This window comes from Lycorma delicatula, chromosome 3, assembly GCF_047948215.1.
Source record: "Lycorma delicatula isolate Av1 chromosome 3, ASM4794821v1, whole genome shotgun sequence".
Classification (NCBI taxonomy): Eukaryota; Metazoa; Arthropoda; class Insecta; order Hemiptera; family Fulgoridae; genus Lycorma; species Lycorma delicatula.
In genome coordinates, this window is record NC_134457.1 from 119,589,780 (window position 1) to 119,613,191 (window position 23,412).

Sequence of the window (23,412 nt, forward strand, 5' to 3'; positions counted from 1 at the left end):
CTGGACTTAGTACAAATCAAAGTATATTTCTGTTTTATGGATCTTAATGCGTGAATTTCCGTTTCGAATTTTTTGTAATAGTACTAAATCTGTTAAAAAAGATAATAAACAAGTGCTTAGTATTAAAAAAGTATGATTTATTGAATCGTTTTGTTGTCGGGGAAGAGAGAAGAATGTTTAATCCACTGGATTTCGTGTTTCGATTAAAGAATATAATCTGGCCACTACGTTGTAGCAGCTCATGGCGGTTTTAGTTTTGTATTTGGTCCATCTGTTGGAAATAAATTGATTTTTATTACATGAATTTTTATATTGGTTTGATTGAATTTATTAATACAAAATTTTATTGCTTTTTCAAAGTAATGATTTTTTTTCGTGCAAATTAGTGTACATGCTGTTGTTAAAAAATTATTGATGTACGTGCTGTAAATAAAAAAGTTTTATTTACGGTTTTATTGTAATAATTATAAATTTTAACTTTTATTATATTGTTGTTTCTGCTTTGTGTATTAATCATTATCACGTACCCGGTTTCAGTCCCTTCTCTACGACTGTTGTGTATGTATATGTGAACAAAGAATATGAAATTGGATAGCATTAATGCAGCGTATAGCAAGCCCAGCCTTTGCTGTATGTACCAATAATATGAGTCATTGTAAATCCTATTTGCATATTGAATTACCATTGCCGCTACTACTACTGCGCCTCTGACGGTCAATATCGACTAGTGTCAGCTTAGATAAAGATAAATAGGGCAATTTATCCGCTGGCAGCGATAGCATATCTGGTTGGCACATATCCCATCCAGCTTCGCTTACTGCCTGCCTGGCCATACTATGCCTTATCGATCCCCTAACCAAACCACTCTTCCACCTCTTCCAATTTTTCTTCATCATCATCGCCCCTTCTACTGCCATTCTTTACCACCTCTTCGGAACGAATATTTTTATTTTTAATTCCATTCCATCCGTATTTCATTTGTTATCCTTCCAAATGGATACGTATTACAGTACTTAAAGTTTGTTAATGATGATTGTTATTTTATTTTTGTAAAAATCATTATTTTATAAGTTCCACGACTTTTGGTAGTTTTTCTCATATTTTATTACTATTTTTTTAAAATTTGTATTATTTGCATTCATTTTTCTAATTCCGCAGTACTGTTTTTTTTTATGCTACGGGGCTGTTATTGTTGCTGTTAGAATGTTTATATCTCCAGTCTGAATTCACAGTCAGATAGTATCCTTAGGATTATTAAGCAAGCACTATATTGCTAAAATATCTGATCCTTTTCTTATTCTGTATACATTTTATAGTTTCTTAGTTCAGACTCTGTATCTTGTATTGACTTGATTTTACGCTTATAAATACATTACGTATATATTTTTTTTTTTCAGGAACGTTGTGTGACTACAATAAATCGTTTTTGCTCTGTTAGTCATCAATAAAATATTAGATTTCATATCATTATTCTTAGAAGTCATTCTGGACACCACTTAATTTGATTTTTAAGGGGAAAAAACTAAATTTATTTTATAAAAAGAAATTTCTCAGATTATATTTTAAACCAGATATACTAGTTTTAATATTGACGTTAGCGCCAGACCACATTAGATGAATAAACACAAACCTATGTAAACGGAGGAATCCTTAAGGCTTTGTAAAATAATATGATTAAATGAAATATCTATTGTTCAAAACATGCGTTCGTTCGGTGGGAGCTGTCTTGAAACGATACTTGTCTCGATTTGTATTGTACAAATTGCATTAAAATTTTTAATATCTTTTACATCGATGTCGTGTGACAGAATAATCAATAAAATACTAATCCCGATCGTTTTTTTACCTGATCTGTCAGTTCGATATTTTCGTAATTAGACTACTTTTCATTCCTCGAGAAGCTAAAAGTGTACGCCAATTAATGACTTCCTTATTCTAATTTTTCTTCTGACTTTTTATGAATCTTGTTTAGTTGACTTTCTGCCCATTTTTCCTCTATCTTTTTTTTTTGTTTGTTTTATTTCTTTAATTAGACTACAGGCTCTAAAAGTTAAAATAGAGGGAAAAAAGACAAGGGTTATTATTGCTTTTACGTAATAATTTGGCTCCTGGTTGCGTAATAGGCTCGTATTTATCAACAGTCAGCTTTTGTCTTCAACAATTTTCTCGCTACCAGAATTCGCAGGTTTTTCTCTGCACCTTCTTTCCATTACGTTTTTGGTCTTTCCTAGGATCTTGTATCTACTCTACCATACATCACCTTCTTAATCAGTTAATAGTTACAAAGGAACAAAGAATTTATGTTAAAATAGGCGAAAATTTAAACGGTCTGTACATTCGGTTCCTGAAAGTGTGCAATACATTGTAGACATTGTATTATCTCCATTGTTGTTTCTCTGCCACTAACAGGTGAGCTGGATTCCTTGCGATTTTTATACGTTTTTAACATTTTTTTTTAGAAGGCTTCTTTCTTCCAAAATAATTTTTCTATCCCGTTGTTAATTGAAATTTATTGCTCTAATAATGTCGTTTAAAAGAATATCGTTCGGTGTAAAAATATTTCTTTATTTTATTGAAAGTCTAAACAGTAATTTTTGTAAAAAAAAACCATTCGTATCTTTTTTTATACGTAGACCGACAAATAAAATCCGTTTTTAAGTAGAGTTAATCGCAATTTTTAAATTTAATTAGTCTTCTTCCAAGTTATTGAACGTTGAAACTATTATCAAGAAAATAGAACGGAATCCTTTTCGTGTCTTATGAAGGAGTACTTATACTTTTGTACTGAGATGTGTGCCACACCTGATTTAATAAAAAACAATAATATTACTCATTAATTAATTAATGATTAAACAATAATGGATTTATTATAAGTCATAAATATATACAATCTGTACAATTTAAAATCTCACATCTATATAATTAAAATCTAAATCTATACATTCAAATAGAATATAGTAAAGATTTTTATGAGAGGGCGACAGTCGTACGTCGTAACGTCTTCTTCAACATATTGATTTGTTTAATTCAGGTTAAATCTTTCTTGGGTTTTAGTAAAGGGTCCTTTTGTAAAAAACCAAAATGTGATAATTTATTCTAATTTCGTAATAATATACTCGTATATCTTTGATTGTTTTATTACATTTATTTAAAAATACAAGCAAGTGGCTTTACAGTTTAGAGTTAGTTTGATTTTAACTGCAGTAATTATTATAATTACTATCAGTAGAGCAAGGATTTCAAGCATGATTTATAATTAAATCCGTAATAAAATATATGGGAATATCATTGTATGGGGACTGTCATTATAGGCATCATTATTTTTTTATGACCTTCAGTTATGAATGCCATCGTCCTATAATATAAAAATATATAAAGAAAACCATATAATGACGAAGCCTTCGAGGCTTTGACCACAACACAAATGATGCGCAGTCAAATTATTATTTGTCTAACCACTCGTTTTATTTTCCGTCTCCAAGGAGAGAAAAATGTACGGAGAATGAGAGAAAGAAAGCCACGTGTTATTCCTCCGGGCATATATTTTCAATTTAATAGATGTCAAGTTATTTTTTTTAAATACAATGATTAATTTTAATGTATAATACATTATTTAACATTTCTTTAAGGCGTACTATACTTATTTCAAAATATAGTGATTAAAAAGTAATAATTTTAGCATAAATTATGTAATTTAATCTGTTATGTAATTACATTGTTTAAACGAAGTAAAATCTATTTTTTCCTCAAGGAAAAATATTTATTAATCCTACTGTATCAGCGTACTTCATTTTATTTATTTCTGCATCACATTTTCTGAGCAAACGTTAGTATTTATTTTCCGTATCATTACCTTATTGGTATCAGCCCTGAGACTGACACTTTCGTTATATTTTGTCCAGGATATTTGTAATTTTGCTTTATTTATTTCTTTTTTTTTAAATTTGAAGAGTTCTTGTTAATTTCTGAATATATTTTGATTTACCCCCATACAGATTATCATTACGTTGGATTTTGTGTGAAATATCTATCCAGCTTATACAATATGAGGTTACTCATCCTATAATCAAATATTTTGATTACTTCTAATTTCTTAATAATTGTTTTTTCATAGAAGACTGTTTTTATGCAGAACATACGGAAAAAAATACTTGCTACAGAAAAAAAACTTTTTTCTGTAACGTATTATCTATCTGCTTCGAGAAAATATTTAATAATCAGTCTTGATATGTTTCATTTATTATGAAAAGGCATTCGATAAAGTTATATGAAAATCTTGTAAAAGTGCTACAGAACATAAATATTGACAGCAGAGACATCCGAATTATTAAAAATTTGTATTTGCGGCAAAGGACGAAATTAAGATTAGGAAATAAATTAGTACCGAATGCGATATTCAGTGTGGTGTAAGACAGGTTCAGTGTGGTGTATTCTTTCGCTTCTACTATTTAATCTTTACTCGGACAAAATCTAAGGAAGCTTTACATGGACATCGTACTGGGGTAAAAGTGAACGGAGAGGTTATTAATACCATTAGATATGCCGATAATACTATCATCTTAAGTAATAGACTTCAAGATCTTCAATTTTTCCTGAATCGAATTAATCAATCAATCAGGATTGAAGATGTGTTTAAATTCACTAAATTCACAGTACATTAAATTCATGGTATTCAACTGTGAATAACACTCTGACGCTAGTCTATTTGTCAACGGTTATAAAGAAGAAATAGTTACTTCCTTCAAGTATTTGGGCTGCTACTTCACCGACACGCTGGGTCCTGATAAAGAGATTAAACATGAATAGAGATAGCTAGAGCAAATTTTCCTAGAATGAAGCCCATATTTTGCAATAATATAAATTTGAAGCTTATACAAAGAATGCTCAAATGTTACATTTGGTCTACGTTGATGTACGGGTGTCAGATTTGGACAATGAATGCGGCGACTATTAAGCACGTAGAAGCGTTTAAAATGTGACTCCATAGAAGAATGTTTTCCATCCCATGGACAGAACGGAAGTCTAATGAAGTAGTTTTAAGAAGAGCTGGAGTTGCACGAGAGTTCTTGACAATTATTAAGTACAGGAATCTGGCTTATTTTAGTCACGTTTTAAGGGAGAGGGAGTATCTAATTTTGAAATTGGTTCTTCAGGGGAAGATTGAGGGGCGTAGAGGAGTTGAAAGGAGACCGATACTCCTGGTTGGACAACATTAAGGATTGTACTGGCATTCAAGGCGCAGAAGCGCTTTTTCATATTGCTCAGAACAGAGAGGATTACGACAAGTTGATAGTCAACGTCAGAGGGACCTGATATGACACTTTTATAAGAAAAATCAATGATATTGTTGATTAATAATTAATCCAAAGAATAAACGGTTCTAATCTTTTCAGTCTTACCCCAATATATTGTCCATGTAAAACTTCCTTAAAGACTTTATCCGAGTAAGACTTTATCCGAGTACAGATTAAATAGTCGAAGCGAAATAACACAACCCTGTCTTATACCACATTGTAGTTGTTTTGTCTCCAAATCTTACTTTCTTCCTTTGTCGCCAACACAAATTCTTAATAATTCGGATGTCTCCCCTACCGGTTGATCAGACTAACAACAATTTACGTATAATGGTATGTAATTAATTCTAATCCACTAAAATGGAAATTTAGTACGTGAATTTTTTTGTTATTACTATCAGGTAGATTTCATAAGAATACCTGTTGTAATGGTTGATTCGATTTCCGGAAAATTTCGATATATCTTTGCGTATCACATGCCCCAGACCCCAAAACCACCGTCAGCTCAGATGTATACTTATACATATATATATATTTCGCTTTCTTGTGGACACGATAACTGCCGTAATTTTGCGCCAATCGCTTTCAAATTGTTCCTTAAAAATAACTCGTCCCAAAATCTCGGTCGAGTTTGTTAACGGCCAAAATCGGACCGTGGAGCTAGAAATACAGGGGCTTTTTCGAAAAACAAAAATCGCTATAACTTTCTTATTAAGTAAAATATCGAATTCATTGAAGAAAACAAAAATCATACCTCAGTTAATAAGCACAGTATCGAGTCAGTTTAAAATGATCGTTAGTCCTCTAAACATTACCTAAAACTTTTGTCTGAAACAATTTTTGATATGACCAACCCTTACGGCAAGGGATGACCAAAATGTTGCTGGAATTAATTGTACGATGCGGGGGGGGGGTGTCTTGTCGTATGCTACACATGTGAACCTTTTTTCACATGCAACCATTGTCGTATTGAGTAAATTTGAAGTTTTTCTTAACTTTAAGGTGGAAATCTTTTTTTATCTCTCACTTAGCACCGGTGAGATCTACCTCCGCCTTCTGGCGTACCGAAAGGGATTTTTTTTTCATTCTTTTTGAATTTGCTTATGATTTATCATATGAATTCTGAAAACGTCTTATATATCGTCAAATTCTTTTAAAACTTTCTTGATAAGTACGTCCCCATGGAAAAACAATTTTTTCCAAGCTTTTAATGTAACATCTATTCATTTTATTTGCATTAAACATTCAATAAATGATAAGAATCATTTATCAGAAGCAATCGAAGATTGCTTCTCAACCCTTTAAGCTGAAATGGAACACTAATTTTTATTGATGTGTAAGATAAAACAGTGTTACTATATATCGACAGTTTTGTACCATGATTAGTTTTTCCTATCTTCTCCTATAAGTCCTATCTTCTATAAGATAGGACTTATAGGTTTGGAATAACTACAATTTTATTTTTTTATTGCGATTATAAATTAAAAAAATAAATTTCCTTATTTAAAGTTAAGTAAAGTTTCTCACGAATTTTTTTAACGATAAATGAACAGTTTTTGTAGCATTTTAATTTCTATTAATAGCAATGACATAACTGACTTGCGCATAAATTAATTTTTTTATGTTTGGGTTGGTGTTTTAATTTGAATGTAATAAAAAAATTATCAAAAATAGTTTTTGAGGACTGATTTACTTTATCTGGAAATATTACGAGAAACGCCCATCTGAAAGAGTCGTTTTCATTTCAGAGCTGAATGATAATGATTCACATCTGCTTATTTATTTATTTACCCTATATATATATATATATACGATTCGTGAGCAGCTTGTTTAACTTACAGATAAAATAGAAGGTCATATGTTTCGTTCGTTGATAAGAATATATTTTGCAGTTGGATTTATTTATTATTTGGCAACTTTGACTGATTTTTTTCTTTAGTCTTCTTTTTTAGCTCTTCGACTAGTTTAAAAGTTATTTGCCCATATTTGGTGGAAATTTTTTAATTGAAACTTGTTTTTGGTTTTTATTTTTTTATCGTACAAATTAATATTGTATTACGGATTTTTGATGTTAAAAAATTTCGTTCCAGTAATCTTATGGTCGTTGACCTATTAATGTCAATTTAAAATTAATCGCAGATTGTTATTTTTTATTTTTTTTAAGAAGAAAAAATTAATAATTTTGATTTTTTCTCGTATGAATAAAGAGTTCTTATTAACTGGTTTTTAAAGGATACATTTTTTAAATAAAATTACAAAGTATTTATTTTTGTTATGTTGATTAACGTTGATTTTATTTCCGGTTTATGTTTATTTATAGTCAAACTTATATTACATTCTTATCAAAAACCATCGGCTTCCTTTCTTATCCAGTCATCTGATTGGTGGCTAGATAACTATCGGTACCTTTTCTACCAATCTTAGTTATGAAAGCCTCCAATCTAATTTTTGGACATCCGCAGATTTTTTCGTCCAAAGGTCTGTGGCCTTTTAATACTTTACTTCTTCATCCTTGATCTTGACTGGTAGTTTCTTTTCTTAGTCCACATGTCATATTTCTGTTTTGTTAGTTGTTCTTCCTATTGTAATGTAGATTATAATTTTTTTTTTTTATTTAGAGCGCTTTACTGATTACTTATAAAACCTTTCGGATTTTTTTCACGTTTTACAGTTCTGGAGATAGGATTTAGTGAAATCTTATTCTGTTCTCGTTAGCTGTTTAGTATCTACAAGAAAAGTAGATTCTGTTTGTTGCAGCATATATTTGAGCTGGTTGACACAAAATCATTGATTAGTAATGTATTTCTCTGGGTAAGGTACCTCGATCTCCTAAAAAATTGAATGAGATGGCGTACCAATTACTTTTTATATAAAAATAGAGTATCCACTTACCAACAATTGTGAATATTGACTATCCAAGCGCTTTCGGATTATTCCTCCATCATCAGGTAATTATACTGATTAATTATATGTTTTATAGTTGCGCATATAAATTTTTATAAATGGGAATTAAAATGAAAATAAAATTTAAAATTATTATGTTCGTAACAGTTGATTGTCAATAGTTAAAATAAGTCAACGTTAAAAGAAAAACCTCTTGTCAGTAAGATGTTATGCCAAAGAAAATTGTACCCATTACACTGATAAGCATAATTTTTGTTTCCTAACATGCGATAAATGATTTTAATCGTTTTTTGATGCTAAAAACGAATATGAACTCAGAATCTTTCTATCACTCACCATTTTTGAAAAATTCATAAATTTTAATTAAAGAATTTTTTTCATTTTTCAACGTATAGTTAGGATTTTAAGCTCCTATATTTTAATTTCTTAGTTCATTTTTAATTGTTTAACTTTGTTAATATAATTTGTAAGCTATAAATAAACAATACTTGACAAAGAATTAAACCATATCATAGTCACATATTATGTCATCATATCAAATATTGAAGAATGAATCTTCATGGACAAGATTAATCATGTCTTTGCAGGTCAAAACATGTAACTGAATCCAGTGTTGATTGTATTAAACACTGGATTTAGAAATGAATTAATTTTGTTCAGTTTTATTGCTGTCTTAAGTTTGTTAACAGTGCAGTGTTATAATGCCTCGAAGTTGTGTAAATGATGAGGATGCCTGTGTAAGGATGTGGTTAGTTTACCATAGATTCAAATAGAAAAAACATTACATCTTTAATTAAAAAAGCTTATCATTTGTACTTTCAGTGTAAAATTGGTGATCAGGATAAGACGTAAGCTCCTCATACAGTATGCACTAATTGTTCTGTATATTTAAGAGGATGGGTGAAAGGTACACGGCAGGCTTTGCCATTTGGTGTACCTATGGTTTGGCTTGAACCAAAGAATTATGTAACCGATTATTACTTTTGTTTAACAAGTGTGTCTGGGATTTCTAAAAAATCTAAACATACTGTAAAATATCCTTCATTGCAATCTGCAATCAAGCCTGTACCTTACAGTGACATTATTCCAGTTCCTGAGCCACCTGTGAATGTATGTTTCAAAATGAGCGATGAAGAATCAGGCAGTACTGAAGAAGACAACAATGATTTTGGGTTTGAATTATCTTCCAGTAAGCCACATCTCTTATCACAAGGTGAATTAAATGATTTGGTTAGGGATTTAAATTCATCAAAAAATCAAGCTGAACTGTTAGGATCAAGACTGCTAGGTTGGAATTTACTTAAAAAAAAAAAAAAATTTGAGCTTTCGAAGCCGACAAAAAGAACTTTATCACTTCTTAATTGATGAAAATAATGTGGTTTATTACACTAATATTAATGAGCTTATGTTGCACTTAGGACAAGTTCATAAACCGGAGAACTGACGCCTTTTCATAGATTCTTCCAAGTATAGTTTAAAAGTGGTTCTACTGCACAACGGTAAAAAATATCCTTCGATACCAATTGCTTATGGTATTAATTTGAACGAGACATACGATGTGATGAAAGACGTTCTTGAAAAAATAAATTATAAAAAACATAACTGGAACATATGGTAATTTGATTGTTGTAGCTATTTTGTTAGGCATGCAGTTAGGCTATACTAATTACATGTGTTTTCTTTGCGAATGGGACAGCCGAGCTAGGGATAAACATTATGTTACCAAAGAGTGGAAAAAAACAAGACAACTTAACCCCAAATGCGAAAAATGTTATTCATGAGCCCTAGTTGAACCCAAAAAATTTTTACTCCCTCTTTATGCTAGTACTAATGAAAAATTTTGTAAAAGCAATGAAGAAGGATAGTCCCGGATTTTTTTGTACATCAGGTAGAAATTTCCGAATGTAAGTGAAAGAAAAATTAAAGAAGTAAACTTGTTGGTCCTCAGATAAGAGAGTTGGTCAAAGATGATGCATTTAACGCAATGTTAAATAATGTAGAAAGTGCAGAATGTGTAGAAGTGCAGCTTGGGCTTCATTTAAAGACGTTTTCGAACGTTTTTTCGGCAAACAAAAATCCGACAATTACCACGATATTGTTAATCAACTTCTTACTTCATACAGAACTGTGGGATGTAATATGTCTTTTAAAATGCATTTCCTCCACTCAAATCTGGATTTTTTCCCGGACAACTTCAGAGACGTAAGTGACAAAATCGGTGAATGTTTCCACCCAGATTTTAGTGATGGAAAGTCACTGCATGGAAAGATGATGCATTTAACGCAATGTTAAATAATGTAGAAAGTGCAGAATGTGTAGAAGTGCAGCTTGGGCTTCATTTAAAGACGTTTTCGAACGTTTTTTCGGCAAACAAAAATCCGACAATTACCACGATATTGTTAATCAACTTCTTACTTCATACAGAACTGTGGGATGTAATATGTCTTTTAAAATGCATTTCCTCCACTCAAATCTGGATTTTTTCCCGGACAACTTCAGAGACGTAAGTGACAAAATCGGTGAATGTTTCCACCCAGATTTTAGTGATGGAAAGTCACTATAAAGGGAATTGGAATACTAACATGCTAGCCGATTGCTGTTGGACATTAATTCGGGATGTGCCTGAGGCTATTTATAAAAGAAAAGCATCATTAAAGCCATTCTACCACAGGTATGGCCATGCAAAATTATAAATGTTACTAGTTCTTAACTTTATTTTCCCTTAATTTTTTTTTAAGCGTAATTTATTTGAAAGTAAGGATGATAGAAAAATTGTATATACAGATCTGTAACGTACGCAAAAAGAAAATTTAAGAAATGGTTTCACACTTTAAATTGAGAAACATTAAATTTTTTTTTCATCCGTGTTATTTGTCTCCTTTTGAGAACCCTCAGAATGTAGATTGTTCCTGTACTATTATCCAACATTTTCCCATATCTTTTATCTGCAAGTTTTGATTTGATGTCACAATATCGATTGTTCGATTCAGTTAAAATATCGTATCTGAAATCAATGGCTCAGGGCTGCGATCGACAACAGCGTGCATTATTAATCTCGGTTCAATAATAGATTACGGTAATCGGCATATAGCTAGCTATACTAACTTGCTATTATGCATACAATACTTGTAATACCGTCGTACAGTTAACTATTTTCATACACGTTCTTTTTAATAAGTAGTATGTATATGGTTTTTTTTTATTTACCTTTCTGTTTATTTAATTTACAATTTTAATTCAAAACGGAGTTTTAATAAAAATAAACCAATAAACAGACAACAATGATTTTATTTTAAAATTCAAAAAATTATTAAAAAATAAAAATATATTGTTTATGATAAATTTCAAATACAAAAATAAGTAAAAATACAGTCCATAACGTTGTAATAATATTAACTTCATTCGGTTCTTTTTGTTTGTTATATAGGTTGGTATGTAGGTTGTATAGCTTGTGTATATTATTGGATTAGATGTGTACATTAAAAATATAATGCAAAAAAAATAATCTGAAGTTAATTCTTCAATTTCTGATATGAATTTTTCATAACAGTTTTGGACATTATATGCTTTGGATTATTCCGACGATCGTCTAAAGTGGACATTCCACCAGCTGCCAAAACTCTTCTTCCATAATGCGGTTGTTCTTTTAGAATTTCCTTTTCACTTTCTTATTAACGTATTCGCAGTTTATTCCCGTTATACAGTTGTTTATTCGAACCTTTCGGTCGTAAAGTTTACAAATTAAAAAAAAAAAAAAATCATTTTTTGTATTTGCAGTAAAAGTATTAATTGAACACTATTTCTATCAGTAATTAGATAAAAAGTAATCAAGTGTGTAGTTGGTTGCTGCGAAGTAGTTCATTCTGCTTACTGGGTACATATCTTTATTTGAGCGGGTGTTGTGGGCGTGCATAAAATTTGGAACCGTTATTTGGTATAAGAGTTTGCTCGGTTTTCGAACACTTTGCAACGTTGATTAATGCCGCAGAAAGACACGATAACACATCCTCATGGAAGCGTTCGTGTGAGTTTCACCCCACTCTAGCGCTGTAATAACATAGTTCTTTCACTCGCGTCTGAAGTATTCCTTCCAATATGTTCGAAAATTACGCTTACAAGATTTAGCATACTGTATAGATAAATATATATATATATATGTGTGTGTGTGTGTGTGTGTGTGTGTGTGTGTGTGTGTGTGTGTGTGTGTGTGTGTGTGTACTATACTGAAATTAATCTTTTTAAGTATCATATTATTCCTCCTGTCTGTTAAATTATATTTAAATACGATTAAATAAATAAATATTATATATATAAATGCAAAAAAAATTCAATTTTATAAACCATTGGATAATATTTGAGGAGACGTTCTTATAAAAACTGCAACAGATAGCAGCGCTTGAATAAATTAATACGCAATTATCTTTTTTTTTTAGTTCCATGTACGAAGTAAAGAAAGTATTGTGATCGCGAAAAATTTCGGTTTTCTGATTTCAACGGAAATATCCATTTTGACTAGTTTTGGCGTGTCCTCTTTGTGTACGTCCTTATGTACGTATGTATATCGCATATCTTAAAACGATTAGTCGTAGAATGTTGAAATTTTGGATTTAGGACTGTTGTAACATCTAGTTGTGTACCTCCCCTTTTGATAGCAATCGACTGAACCAAAAGTGTCCAAAAAAGCCCAAGTAGTACTTATTTTCATTGGTTCAAAAGTTATAGCCAAATAAAATTTTAGTTATTGAAATATTTGGCTCTTATAAGGGGAAGGCACATCGATTCGAATCCGATTTCTTCTCCTTTTTTTTAACTTTTTTTTTAATTTAAATATATTGACTTTTTAATAATTATTAACCTCTGATTGTAAATAATAATTCAATTGTATCAATAAAAAAAAGAAATATAAAAAGATATCAGAAGTTATTAAAAAAATAAAATTTTGCGTACATTTCATTATAAAAAAATGTGTATATGCAATTTAATAGGCGTACAAGGAAGTCATGTGGTGTCTACATCAGATTTTTTAAATATATTTTTATTCTGCAATAACGAAATTATATTAATCATGATTGAGGATGCGGGGTCCCGCTGAAGTACTTCATTATGCAAAAACGGAATTATTTTAATCATGACAGGATGCGGGATCCCGCGGAAGTACTTTCATGAAAAATTGAGGTAAGATATGTTTTATCTCAATATTCTGTACTAGGTGGTTTATTTAATAGAATTTATATATATATATATGTATATATATATATATATATATATATATATATATATATATATATATAGAGAGAGAGAGAGAGAGAGAGTGAGTGAAAGAATACATAATAAGTAAATGATAACAATTTAGTGTAGTAAACAATGCAAAGGAAGTAATCAGATCAAATTTGGCAAAAAAATTACTTTAAAAGATAAACATTGTATTAAGGGGTGGTGGTGTCTAGACGCTGACTATACAAGTCAGTCAATACCTTTACACTGTGTGCATTCGACGGGAGGTGGAATAGTCAGTAGTTCGTTTTTCTCCGTATGTGATTTTAATTTGGCCGCGCAATAGGTATACCGTTACGAGTATGTGCACTTCACGTTAGAAGAAAACAATAAACTATATTTCAAATAGAAAAAATAAAAATAATAAAGTAAAATTATAAACTTCACTTCTTAGGTATATGTTTTATTAAAAATATATTTATTAATACTTCTGATATTTTTTTAGTATTAGGTAAACTAAAAAAAATTGTAAAATTTTCGATTTTGATAGACCATTCAAATATTCTTATTTAATTAAAATAATAAGAAAAGATAAATAATACTTATAAGGTAATAAGCAGTTCCTTAAATACAACGTGGTGATACCGCGTCAAATGTTATGTTGAACAGTTTCTGTGATATAAAGTCGTATAAACATAAACGAACATATGCACTGAATTCCAAAGATTAATTTTGAGCTCAGGCGACCTTCAAGTTTCAAAAAGTTAAAAATCTGAGGTAGATCATTTTATAACTAATCCATTTATTTAATCTGTAATTTTTCTAAAACAGCCGGAAATGTTAAGTACATTGTACTCGGTTGAAAACCTGATGGCCAATGGTGGCGGGCTTGATCTCAACTCTGTTTTAAGAGCACTAAACAACACCGTCCGAAGTTGCCAAGTTCTTTCAAACGTTAACTGACGTATTAGCAATTCCCTTATTTACATTTTTTAAAGAATACCATCTATTAATCCATCAATGATTACGCTATGACAATTGTTTTAGGAAATAACCTGTGAATGGAGTTAGCAAAATGTGGTTACGGTACATTATTTTGATTTTATTTTATTTTATTTATACTTTTGTTTATTTTTACGCCTAACTTAAAAAAAATTACTCGTAATTACTAAGTTGGTATTGGAAGCATTGTAAGATAAATGTTTTTAGTGATAATTAATTTAATTGAAAATAACAACAAAAACGTCAGCGACAAATTAAATTTTTCATAGGTAAACGCGTATTTTAAATGGAAGAAATGAAATATTATAAGAGTTAATTTAATAAAATTTGTCCTATTCTTTAACATCGTTAGTGAATTGTCGGTGAAATGTTGGTTTCTACTATTTATTGATTCATTAGTTCTGTATAAGTTCAATTTTTGAAATAAATATAATAAAATTATAAAACAGAGCACGAAATTGTTTATCGGTTAACTGCCGATCTAGTCGATTTTCAATAAAACCTGCTTGTCGTTAAATTCATTAACATTTTTTTTACCGGTTCAAAGTTGTATAAGTTGATTTGATTTGATTTTTACTGAATTCCATCTAAATGGTTATCTTGTAACCAACTTTACTTTACCTTCTCGATTTAAGCAAACTTTAAGTATTGTTTAAATTTTGATTTTAATTTCACAGTCAGTTTGCGTTTATAAACTAAGCTCGTTTATATTTATTTTATACGTTGATTTTTCATTTTATTTATTATTAGTCATTTAATTTTTTTAAAAGTCTGGCAGTAAAAAAAAAAAGTAATTATTCTGTGAATTAAAAATCGGTTTCTATGACTACCGTGTACAAAGAACGAAAACACGCTTTATGCTAAATTTTTCAATTATTACCGTTGTTAATTGTATTATTCCAAGGTAAATCCATTTTTATTTCTTTTATATTGATTTTGTATTTAGAAACGGGTATATTGATTTTGCTCTTTATTTTAGAAAAACAAATTTATTTTTGTACTACATTGTTTAGTTTTATTCTTGTATTTTTGAAGGATGGAAGTTTATATATATATATATATATATATATATATATATATAATAATGTATTATTATATTAATTTTCAGCGAATTTATCGGAATGAATAGGTTATAAATTTATCATTGTTCATGGATTTCTACTTGTTATACGCCGAGAGAACATTCAATATGGATTAAAAATACAAAATATAAGAAGTCACTTTCAGTTCTATTTAAAAAAAAAAAATAGAACTTATGTGTTTTTTGTTTTTTTGATGTACAAGTATACTATTATGAAATATGTTTTCTCATTATAATTCTTTTATCATTTAAGTAGGGGTTTTTTTTATTAATTTTTCTAAAGAATCAATTAAGATTTGTTCGATAATCGACTACATAATTGATAAAAGTTTTATTTTTGCTTTTTCAGTCGACAGAAATGCTTCTGAAATTAATTCAAGCACAATATTTTTAAAGTGTTGACTTTATTATTGTAATAGATTTAAGTGTCCTTCAAAATTGCCTAATCCTCCCGTTAAAAAAAAAAAAACTTGATATAAATGTACTTTTTACAATAGATTAATTTCTAAGCATCGTCAAACGTTTAGAAATTAATTAATTAAAGTCAGAATTTTATTGTATGTTGTATTTATTTAAATAATAATTTTGGCTATTTTACGAGTACTTTCAGAAATGAATTGTAAGTTGTGATATGATTGCTGTCTTCAACTTATTTACCCTGGTGGTTTCCCCTCCCAATTCTTATGCTTTTTGTCTTTGAAATCATGAAGTACACGATAAATCATTTATTATATATAATTATTTATATATGTACACTTCTTTTCTTTTTTTGGGGAAAAATAGCAAGCACTTTACATAACATATTCGTGGAGTTCGAGTAATTAAAAAAAATAATTTTTAATTGTATGAAAATGATCCATTTTTGTACTTTATATAGTTATTTCTCCCACGCCCGTAGTCGTAGAGATGCGTAGGAGATTCTTTAAATTGACAGGATTTCTAACAAAATAAATAAAATCACGCGGAGTTCTTTTATGAGGAAATAGAACCTATGATTTGTAATAAAAAAAAAAAAAAAATAGCTTTTCTTTCTCTCTAGATTAGTTTTTTTAAGCCACAATTTTAAACGTTGTTTACCAAATTATTTATATTAGAAATGCATTGTTGTTTTTAAAATTCAGAAAAAATATCGAATGAATTGTATAAAATTCTCATATATAATTTGTGTAGCTTAGAAAATGATTAACAGGTATCTTTTTTATCTTGTGTTATTTTATACTTGAAAAATTATCTTTCCCTTTGAATTTATGTACACAAAATTAAATTCTTTTATTGTATACCCAAATGAACGCCAAATAATGATAATGTGTGCAGAGTACTTAAAATTATTTTAATTGGATTTTTTGTTTCGCATGATTAGCCTAAGAAGTTATTATTGGTTGTTGGTGTTCTAGTTTTAACGAAATTCAGATGGACCAATCGTGGACATTAACATTAACGTGGATATTAATGTAATCGTAGTGACCTAAATACTTGTTACAACTCGAATTGAAACCCAAAAGTTAAATTTAAAATTAGCTTTTATTTTTAGCGATATTCTATACAGCCGTTACAGCCATGTCCCGCATCCTACGCTACAAGAATTCCTATCCCGGGTCGCTCTTTCCAACAAAACACGCTCTTCCATACTCTTCACACATCATGACCCCACATCCTCCGTGGCCTTTCTATCTTTCTTCTATTTGATGGCTGCCATTCCCAAACTTGACGAGGCAGTCTGTCTGGACCCCATCAGTGTAACTTGGCAACATCTCTTCCAATACATCATCTCTACAGCAGTCAGTCTCTGTTTCATCATTTCATGTAGAACCATAACTCAGATCCATATCCTACACTGTTTTCAACTAAAGTTTCAAAAATATTATGTTTATTTTTCATTGAGGGACCTTATTCCACAAAACCGAATGCAGCCAATTCCCTTTATAATCCCTTTATTTTCCCTTTATAATCTTATTCATAATATCTGTAGTATTTCTTCCATTAGATGTTAATATTATCCCAAGATATTTAAATTCATGAGAATGCTTCAGGGTTCCTAATGACGTTTCTAAATCCCCTCATATTTCTCCGATCACCATATACCGTGTCGTTTCTACATTAATTTCCAGTCCCCACTTCTTGTATTCAGTAATTAAACTCTCCATCATATACAAAATATCACCCTTATCCTCTGCTAAAATAACCTGATCGTCTAGAAACAATAAATTTTAAATATAGTCTTCTTCCATCAGAAGTCCCGTTTGACCGCATTCATAGATCCAGTATTTAAGAGCTTTCTGCAAGTAAATTTTAAGTAACGTTGGGGAACTACAACATTCCTGCCATAAACCCTTAGTGACAACGAATTCATTAAGGAAATATATAAATTTCCTTAACTTCACAATCTTTCATAGCTGTCCAAAGATACTTAATAGGAACACTATCATAAGTTTTTTCAAATCAATAAATTCTATATGTAGCTCATTATTGTAAATAATGACTTTTTAATAATATGTTTTACGTAGAAAAAATTATTTACACAAGAACAGCCAGGTCTAAAATCACTCTCTTCCTCTAATTCCTGCATCTAAACTTCAATATTCTGTTTTAATACCCGCTAGTGCAGTCTACCCACTGAACTTGTCACACTGATACCTATGTAATTTGTACAGTCCAGTTTATCAACTTTTTTAAATATAGATGTTATATTTCCTAATTTCCATTCATGCGGAATGTCGTCGCCCTTAAGACAAGCAGTGAAAAAATCAACAATTGCTTCCAGCACTCCTAGTGGAGAAGCATTCTTAACCAGCTCAATGGGTATCCCACAGGGGCCCGGTGACCTATTGTTTTTCATACCCTTAAAAGCATTCTTCACCTCCTTCACCGACTCATTAATGGAAGTAGAATTCATCATTTCTCAGGCATAATCTACCACTCTAAATTAAATTAACTTTACAATACATTTTGTTAATTTATCAAAACTTTTTTTTTATCCCGTTTAATTGAGCTGAGCCTTAATATTAAGAATTTTCAAATAATTCTTAATATTTAAGAACACGGATGTTGCTCCAATCAATTCCTGACTTCATTTTCTTTAAAATTTAATGTAGTTAAAATGTTAGAAGATTTTTGTTAGGTATTTGCTAGTGCAGTCTACCCACTGAACTTGTCACACTGATACCTATGTAATTTGTACAGTCCAGTTTATCAACTTTTTTAAATATAGATGTTATATTTCCTAATTTCCATTCATGCGGAATGTCGTCGCCCTTAAGACAAGCAGTGAAAAAATCAACAATTGCTTCCAGCACTCCTAGTGGAGAAGCATTCTTAACCAGCTCAATGGGTATCCCACAGGGGCCCGGTGACCTATTGTTTTTCATACCCTTAAAAGCATTCTTCACCTCCTTCACCGACTCATTAATGGAAGTAGAATTCATCATTTCTCAGGCATAATCTACCACTCTAAATTAAATTAACTTTACAATACATTTTGTTAATTTATCAAAACTTTTTTTTTATCCCGTTTAATTGAGCTGAGCCTTAATATTAAGAATTTTCAAATAATTCTTAATATTTAAGAACACGGATGTTGCTCCAATCAATTCCTTACTTCATTTTCTTTAAAATTTAATGTAGTTAAAATGTTAGAAGATTTTTGTTAGGTATTTGTCACCTTTACCCTTATATAGATTAGCCTAATAGTAGCATAAGTGTCGGATATTAACAAAACTTACGTTAAGTAGAAAAAAAATTTATCCTACTTTGATCTAAATAACCGTTTTTATGAAATTTTTTTGGCACCATAATTCGGTTACATAAAGGAAAGTAAATCTAAATCACTGAAAGTTCTTTATTGTCGTAAATATTAAAGTTTTTATTTTTTTTATTTCAAATGATTTGCTTTTTAATGAAACATTTAGAAAGCAAATTAATATGGATATAAACTCTGTGTGTATATATATTGGAGGGTTTTTTCTATTATCTTTTTTATAAATTATTTATATCAAATACAATATTATATAAATTATTTAAAGTACGTATTATTTCATGTCGTATGCACGGTGATATCGTAAGCACGTATATCTGACTACATGCATTTGTGCTCGTGAGCATGTTCGTGTGCGCACGATATATCTTTAATTCAGCTCAGGCGGATAAGTCAGGAAGTTGTCTGTGATGAATATTCTAGCACGAAAACAAAAGGTGTTTATCAAGTTATGTTTTTTTAGATTCAGAACATAGTATACTTGTCTATTGTTTAGGATTATTTTTATTTCTGCAATGATTTTATCTGATTTGAAAATATTACTATTACATTAGATTATTGTGTTTGTGTGCGCAATTTTAAATAATTTAAAACGTTTCGTTTCCTGTTATACTTTAATAGTATAAATTAATGGTAGATTAACTAGTTAAATTTGGTCGATAGTTAAAATCGATTTACGTGAAGCTAGTATCATGCAGTCTGATATTTACTTCCTTGTACAAAGTAAAGGAAGTATTGTGATCGCGAAAAAATCGGTTTCCAGATTTGAACGGAAATATCCATTTTGACCATCCTGAATCCATTTTGACTAGCTTCGGCGTGACGTCTGTGCTTACGAATGTATCTCGCGTAGTTCAAAAATGATTAGCTATAGGATGATGAAATTTTTAATTTGGGACTGTTGTAACATCTAATTATGCACTCCCCTTTTAATTGCAATCGACTGAATCAAAACTGTACAAAAAAGTCAAAATCCAAAAAATTGGATTTTGGACTTTTTCTTAACTGCAGTAATAATCCCTCATTGTGAGCTTTTCGACGATATATCATAAGTGGTACTTATTTTCATTGGTTCCAGAGTTACAGTCAAAAGAAATTTTAATTAATGAAATATTTGGATCTTACAAGGGCACATCGGTTCGAATCAGACATCATCTCTTTTTTTTTAACTTTTTCTAATTTAAATATATTGATTTATTACTAATTCAACCTTCGAGTGTAAAAAAAATTTACGATAAATAATAATTCAGTAATAATAAAAGAAAATATCAGAAATTAATGAAACAAAATTTTAAGTACGTTGCATTTAAAAAAAAAAAAATGTGTAAATGGAATTTAACAGATGTACAAGGAAGTCATTTGGTGTCTACAGCAGATTTTTTTAACTGTTTTTTTTTTTTTTTTTTTTTTTTTTTTTAATTTAAATATATTGATTTATTAATAATTATTAACCTTTCATTGTAAAAAAATAATTACGATGAATATTAATTCAATAATAAAAAAAAAAAAACTCTAACCCCTAGGGCGGGGGTCTTAAAACTCTTTAAATTAAAGGAAATAAAGTGTTAAGAGTTACAATTAAGGACACAAGTTGATATGATAAAAAAAAAAATTGTCACTTTACCTTAGGTTGAGAAAAGAAATAATACTCTTAGTTTTGTTTTTTCTGTATTAATTCCTGTATTTGATTTTTTATCTTAGAGATTCATTTTTTATGTAAACCTTTTAAAATGTGTTATTTTAAATAGTTTTTTTGCACAGAATTTTTGAGTGTATGTTGATAGCGGGGTTGCTCCGTTACAATATCAGTTTCAAATATTGAAGAATAATTGGTTTTGTAATGAACAGAAAGGATAACGTTAGGTAAACCGTTCTTTTGAAAGTTGAATTCTTCTTTTTTTTGTAAACATATGGATAAAATTTCGTGGTGAAAGACTACTTTTAAATAATTAATTAGTTAATAAGATAAAAAAATTGATTTGCTTTCATCTTTGATATTATAATTTAGAGCCACATCTTAGTTTAAAGAGAAGATGTTATATGTATTCAAGTAATGCGAATAGCATTGTATTGTGTATGTAATTAATAGAGAGTTGACACATAGTTGAGATTATTGTGTGTTGTCTGTTACAGGGTTCCATTTGAGCGGTGTAGTGTCCACCCCTCGTGCGACTAGCCCGACAACACCACCTTATAATCCTGAACCCGATACTAAATACAAGGTTTCAGTCAGCTTTGACAGGTTTGTATCCTTTAATTAATTATTTTATTTATTACTTTAAATGCATTATAATGTTATATTTAATTATATTAATAAATTATTTCTGTATTATTAAAAGTTATAATTAGCTTCCGATGCGAGATATTTGTGAATCCATAATTAACAATGAATTTCAAGCACTCTTATATTATTAAAGATACTAAAAATGGTAGTATGTTAAAATCGGCAGTATATATTTTTAATTAATTTTATTCCTTTATAGATTAATTCGATAAAGGAAATTTTTTCCTTAAATAATTTTTTACTTTATTTTCTTAGAGTTATATGTACATTAAGAACATTTTTCTTCTCAGAACAAAAATTTCGTATCGACTCAGAATAAGTCGTAACTTTTTCGGGAAATAAATATTCGATAATAAAGAAAATATTTTCTCGTACGTTAACATGAATCATGGTGTTAATATTATAATTAATTGGAAAAAGTACAGAAATGTATTTTTCCATAAAAGATCGTTAGATTAGGAAGAAATTCCAAATAATTATCGATGAAATTAATTTTACTTCAGCTATTAGTTTTTTCTATTCTAATATTTAGAACCTACAAAATAATTTAGAGAGGAATAGAGCTACGCTAGTCTTTCATACCCACTGCCTATTACTGTCGGCGCAAAAGTTATAAATAATGAGTTTGAAGTTGTTTGATGGTTTTACCAATTAAATAACAGCTCTTAAACGATTGAAGATGTAGGTTTAGTATTTAAGAGATGATAAGTTAATAGAATGGGCTGTCTTTTGTAAAAATTTTATTTCAATGGTTTTGAATGTATTTTAAGGCAAGTGATGTAAGTCATGGTGTGCGAGAGAAGGTTCAGAAAACGGTGTTTTTTTTTGTCTTCACCATTACAAAACAGTTTTAAAAATTGTAAAAAGGTTCCGTTTAATACCATTAAACATAGAAAAAAATTGTCGAAAAGATGGTATGATTTTTTTTTATATCACTTAGATAGTTTTGTATTTTATAAAGTTTCAAAGTTGAGTGTATTTAATTTCTCCGCCAACCACGTATTATCGGGGACTGCTATTTTCATAAATACAGATCCTTCAAGCTCGTTAACAAAAATTCTTTAACGATTTTTCGGCTAACCGTAAACGGTTCGAATTTACTATATTAGTAAGTTAAAATGTAACCAAAGTTACATTTAAGAGTGAAATCATTATGAATTCAGAATATACAGGCAGAAATAATCAAAGATCGACATTTTCTAAATACTAGTTTCTCACTTAGGGATTCCTGTATCGTCCTGCTCTATCGACATGAAAATCATATTTTACCACGATCTCAGTAAGTACTTCTTATGGACAAACTACTTAAGTTAAAAAAAGCGAAGAAATCAAAGACTTAACCGAGAGATTTTCCATTCTTCTCAGTAAATTGCAAGCTTTTAATCGCACTATATACATAAACTGTGATCTCTACCACTTCTTGGTGGAATAGTTGGTGGTTGTACTTTTTATTCTGAGGATTCAGTGTTTGAATCCTGGGCAAACTGAATATTTTTCAAAAGTTATAAAATTAATTTTTTTAATAAAATATGAGGGTAGTGTAATTTGTAATCTTGTTATTGCCGAAATGTCAGAATAAATTAATAAAAATTTTCTTGAAAAAAAGCAAAGTTCTTTGTGATTCTTAAAAAAATTTTTGTAAAATCCGATACCAAATGTTTATTTTTTTTAAATTTCAGCGTTTGATCATTTTTAAGAAGCGATGAAAGTAAAATTTCACAAATAAAATGTATATTTCAGGCGATATTCATTAAATGTAATGTTTGTTATATCTCTTATCATATTTTTCCCTTTTTGTTCTTTAACATTTTTCGGGAAAAAAATATTCTGTTTGTTGATTAATTACGAATTTTTATGAAAACCATAAAATATGATTTATCAA

General features: G+C 29.6%; 1 protein-coding gene across 1 annotated transcript in view; it reads left to right on the forward strand.

The window, feature by feature from the left end:
- The window catches only part of LOC142321937 (zinc finger SWIM domain-containing protein 5-like), a 424,904-nt gene that overhangs the window by 340,243 nt on the left and 61,249 nt on the right, over positions 1 to 23,412 (forward strand). The window contains exon 2 of the mRNA XM_075360468.1: positions 21,380 to 21,488. Within this exon, the coding sequence (XP_075216583.1) occupies positions 21,380 to 21,488 (109 nt within the window). The remainder of the gene's footprint in view (positions 1 to 21,379; positions 21,489 to 23,412) is intronic.